This window comes from Mizuhopecten yessoensis, unplaced genomic scaffold (genome assembly GCF_002113885.1).
Source record: "Mizuhopecten yessoensis strain PY_sf001 unplaced genomic scaffold, ASM211388v2 hete_36175374, whole genome shotgun sequence".
In the NCBI taxonomy this organism is placed as follows: domain Eukaryota; kingdom Metazoa; phylum Mollusca; class Bivalvia; order Pectinida; family Pectinidae; genus Mizuhopecten; species Mizuhopecten yessoensis.
The window spans coordinates 1-5,303 of NW_018485456.1; the positions used below are offsets into that span (position 1 = coordinate 1).

General features: G+C 35.6%; 1 protein-coding gene across 1 annotated transcript; it reads right to left on the bottom strand.

Moving 5' to 3' along the window:
- Positions 1-10: 10 nt before the first annotated feature.
- On the bottom strand, positions 11-4,821 carry LOC110444799 (zinc transporter ZIP14-like; the record flags this gene model as incomplete). The annotated part of the gene is made up of 2 exons (XM_021489159.1): positions 11-4,143; positions 4,634-4,821. Coding segments are annotated over 2 exons (338 nt in total), but the record flags the coding sequence as incomplete, so codon positions are not given.
- Between the last annotated feature and the right edge of the window lie 482 nt (positions 4,822-5,303).

The window sequence follows — 5,303 nt, forward strand, 5'->3', positions numbered from 1 at the left end:
ATAAAATTATACCAGTATAGCATTGCATTACACCAATATCACATAGTATTACACCAGCTTAACATTGTATTATACCAATATATGCTTGCATATCCGCAAATAAGTCGTTTTAATCAAATTGCAAAAATAAATAAACTCTAATAATAGAATATCAGTTTTGATAAACTTGCATAGATACATCAATAAAAGGATCCATATTTCACTGTAGTCTATGAACAACACTAGAGAGTCCACTAGTTTTGCTTTACACCGAAACTTCCCCTTAATGTCGTTTTGGTTATAGCTCTAACGCAAATGGGCCAGGACACGCTCGTTGACTAGGTACATGTAGCTAAGTTGGTTTGGCGAATGGATAACAAGTTGTGGTCTTGGGTTCGAATCATAATCTAACCCGATTCACTCAGAACACTGTTGCGGATGATATTTTGTTCATTACATGAACATTTTATTTTTATTTTTTTAACAAACACCCCAAAGGCTTGGTTTTCATATATCTTTTTACAGTGGTACGGGGATCCTTACAATACATCACATAGAAAGGTACAGAACACTAACCTCAGTTAAATAGTTTCCTAGGTAAGGGAATTTCAAGAAACTGGGATCGGACGTATCTCGGGGTAATTTGAATTTTAGAAAGCGTGGAAGTTGTAAATACGAATGATCTTGCTATATTTATAAATGCAGTGATCTAATCCTATGATTACCGAGCATGGTTGTTTTTTTTACATTTTTCTGTAAACTCTTTATTGAGTCATATGTACTTCAAACATATCAAAGCTATGTGAGTTATTTGTATGAGATCATAACTGCCATGATGATCGTGACGTCATCACATTAGTGACGTAGTAATCATACATCATACTTGAAAAGCTATAAAACGATGTTCATTTTAAAGTATCAAGCGATTATAAAATCTATCAAAAAATATAAAAACAAGTATTTGACTAATGGTCCCATAATTCCGGACAGGGTTGCAGAAATAATCATCAAACGCACTTTTGCGCGAAATAATGTTATGTCTGCACCCTGTTTAGAATGAATTGATGATGCAAATATCGACTTTATTATAAAAGGACAAACACTATTTGGATCTGACCAATCTTCAATAGGTTCTCTGCTTAATTCAATTCTTTATTTGTTTAACGAGGATTACGAACAGCCCAAGTGCTACGATCGATCGAGTCGCTTTCTCAAAATGCCCTCTGTGTAAAATAAAACAAAACAAAAACACGACAATAATCTGGATAATGATTATATGTTTTGGCATGTTTAACATGTTTATGGCGCGCATATTAATAGACCGTTAGTAAATAAGATAAACAAAACAATTGAACAGGTACTTTACTGGACGTAATATTGGCGCCAGGTTCGGGTAAATGACGAGTAGCTAGTTGCCTTTTTTCAAACACCTATTTTCGCGGCAGATATACCAAAAATTAATTTCCTATTTATAAAGCTGTATTTCATTCATACAGATTGCTTTGTTATCTATATCAACAAAGAATTTTGTTCAATATATATGTACACGTAATTAGATTAGTTATCTAAGTCCGTGATATGTACATGTACTACTGCAGTACAGCACTAACCAAACCAACCAGACAACTTCAGGTAAATATAAAATCGGGACTTCCGGAAAATATAACATCCGGAACGAAATATACTCGTGTACACAACTAACAAAACAACCAGACAACTCCCGGAAACAAATATAAAATCCGGAATGAAGAAAAGTGGATTTTTATGGTACGCGTTAAAAATAACTCAAGCTGCCCTCATTATTACACGTGTTCCTGTTATTTCTAATATGGCAAACATATAATAAAGCTCTCCGGAATTCGATCATAAAACATACTTTACCTCTACAACTCACGAAAACAGACGGCTTTACTCATGTAAATAATTATCGCGTTATTTAAAGATCTCAATCTTTCCAAGAATTTAAATACTCCCTAATGCATCATATTGGAAGTGTAATAGGTCTGATGCGAAGTGAACGTGCTTCCGCTGGGGATCGAACCAGCGACCGTATATCTTCTTCTCCCACGCTTTACCACTGAGCTGACGGATCCCCACGACACCATGTACAATACACATCTTTTACACTACTCCCCACTTTTTCATTTTTCCCATGCTTGTGGATGATTCAGAAAATAATACATACGCTGTTTTCCACTGCGTGATTTGTAAGAGGCGACTAATGTGAGCACCCTCTGCAGAATCGGGGATTTGCTTTTTAGGTATTGGGATCCTTTGTTTTCTTCTTTCGAACATATCTTGTTGGCCTTAAATGACAAAATATCGCTTTTGGCTTAAGTATCTACCGTGCGGCAAGTCGAGAAAAGTTATGAGTTTTGTTCCTTGACCGAAAGACAGAAATGCTATGGAGATATCACTAACAGACAATTAGCCTAAGGTATATGTAACATTCACAACGACTTGTTTGTATACTCAATGGTTTGGTTACAGTTACAGCATGATTGTGATGACATTTTGTATTATGCTATCTTAAACAATAAATAGGTATTTCAATAGCTTCCTAAAACTGCATCGATCCCTTTTAGTATCATCTTTTCGTAAATACATTAGCAACTATGCCTGTGAATCGTCAGGTACTTATAAATAACCCAATCTTTGGGTTTACATGAAGTTACACCCCATTAAAGTGTTTGAAATGATGTCGATATGTTACGTGGTGTAACTTCAAAGCGAAGTTTGAAGTTACCTTTAGTATTTGGACGTTAAAGATATAGCAGTGTCTCTGTAAATTGTTATTCAAACATAAAAACTGTACAATTGTTCTGTCAGATTTATTTGTTATTAGGCGTTTGCACGAAAGATTCCGTCTGTAAGTAAAAAAGGAAACGGGGTCGAGAGTTTAGAGTGGAGTCCAGAGTCGTTAATTAGAAGGGAGCAACACGTGCACACAGGGACAAGACGTGTTTGGAATATTTAGTGGAGGACAACGTTTTTGAGATAAAGCACGTGCAGGAAAAAGTCATCAGAGCGCTAATGTTCCAAGACGTTGTGACGTTGAGGATTTGTACTCGAAAGAAGTGAACCGTTGATAAGCAATATATCACTTGTATGCAGCTGAAGCAGGTTTCGACAGAGTTTCAGGGAAGATGTCGACGAGGTGAAACTATTAGGTAGTCAAACCGGCGGGGGAGAAAGACGGGACAGAGGGGCAGACGGGAAAAAGGAGACATCACTTAAAGACAGAAGTGACTGGCAGATACTACAAATACATGTACCTAGGGAAGAACTGCTGAAAGGAAGAAGTAAGTAAGAGAAGAAAAGACAAAAGTTCCAAAAGACGCAACTGTGGCAGCAGCTCAACTTTAATTTCTTCTTTGATCCCGTTAAGAAGACACATTCGAAAATCCCCTATTATGTGGTGGGGGTACCACATAAATTCCCGCCAACGATCTTTAAATTTGTAATGCTTCGAAACCCGCTTGGTGATGAGACACGTTTTATTGTCGTGACGATAGAGACAATATGTAGGCACAGCCTAGTGTATTCATATATCCAAATGCTATTAATACAGTTAGGAATGACATTGTTCCCTCCCCCCTACAGCTCTATACAACGTCTAAGTCTATTCCAGTATACTGTATTGAAGATGAGGAGATAAACGCACGCATTTATATCAAATAGTGAAATATGAAGCGCTCAATATATATATTTTCCTTTTTCATTCCTCTCTTATTCACATTTCTTATATTTTCATACCGTTTGTTGTTCGTTTTTGCGACCATGGCTATAACGATGAGGTATTAGCGTAATATGTTACTATGTGTAGACCTGCTGCTAATATATTCAGGAATTGTTGTTATTCAACATTACAGAAAAAGTGTAAAAATATATCAACAAAATCTGTAACGATTTGGTTTGATGGTCACGCGCATGTAAAATATAATATACATTAACACAATTTTAACACGTCGAAACTTGTAAGCCTCGTTTTCAGTTTGTGGACATTCTGGTTATTTATACAGCAATATTACCACCAAACACTGTTATCAGAATGACTATGGCGAACCCAATGAGAAGGCCAAGATTCTGTAGGACAAACACGACGCGAGTACTGTCCTGTCCTATGTTTTCTGCTTGATTGGCCTGGTTATTCATTTCTGGAATCTACAAAAAATAAAAACAATATTTCATTGCCGTGGTAGGTAAATGTACTAACAGATATATGTTTACAGGGAAATCAGGATCGGTCATTATTATTTATTGAGTAAAGGTTAAGAGTCCAAGCGCAATGAGTTAAATAGAGTTTCAATTTTGGCATTTTTTCTGATTTGGCGTTACTTGCCCACTTAATTTGCGAGGAGTTATTTACAATGCAAATATTTATCATAATTTCTCTAAGAAAAGAAAACACAAACCAAACAAAAATGTATTATATTAACGATTAAAAAATCGCCCTTATCCGCTTCGGCGCTTCGATCCTCTTAATTATAGACAGGAAGGGGTTTTCAGCGCCCTTTCGTTTCTTTGCATTGATATAGATGGAAAAATTAATTAAACAGGAATATATTTTGTTCAATGCTTGTATCAATTAGAAAAATGCGTTGGGGATTTCTCTACGTTGAACACAAGGTATGATAACATCTCTGCTACTTACCATATCAGCAAGGGCTATATAAACAAAGAGGCCCCCAGCAAAGGCAAAAATGTATGTGTTTGCGTCCGTGTTCTCTCCAACGACGACCCCTATTATGAGGCCCATGTATATCGTCACAGCAGCCAGAAAGTTGAGGAATAAAGCTCGTTTGATTGTCATTCCAGAATGCAAGAGAATGGCTATATCACCTGTTGAATATATATATTATACATTTATCACATGGCAAAAACAAATAAAAAGATGTATTATGATTCTTCTCATTAGTGTGTCTTGTGATTTTGTGGTCACTTACCGAGATCTCGATGATTTGAGGACGTGATATTAGTTTATTTGACTTAGATTGACATTGCGGATGTCATCGTAGAATCAAAAGACGTCTATTTTTCAGGAACACCTGGTCTTCTTCTCCTCGTACTTTTTAAAAGGGTTCCATCTAAATATTTCCTTTGTTCATGTTTTACCGAAGTTTTATCGATTTTTATGTTGACATTTTATAGTTGTTTTATGTAGAATAAATTATTATGTCTGTTTCTGTCTAAATGAAAAATTTCCTCTTAATACAAATACATGTACATAAATAAAGTGCCTTTCCTTGTTTATTTGGAAAATTTCTTTTTTTTATTACAAATACATGTATATTTGGAAAAAAAATCATGGAAAAATGAGTGTT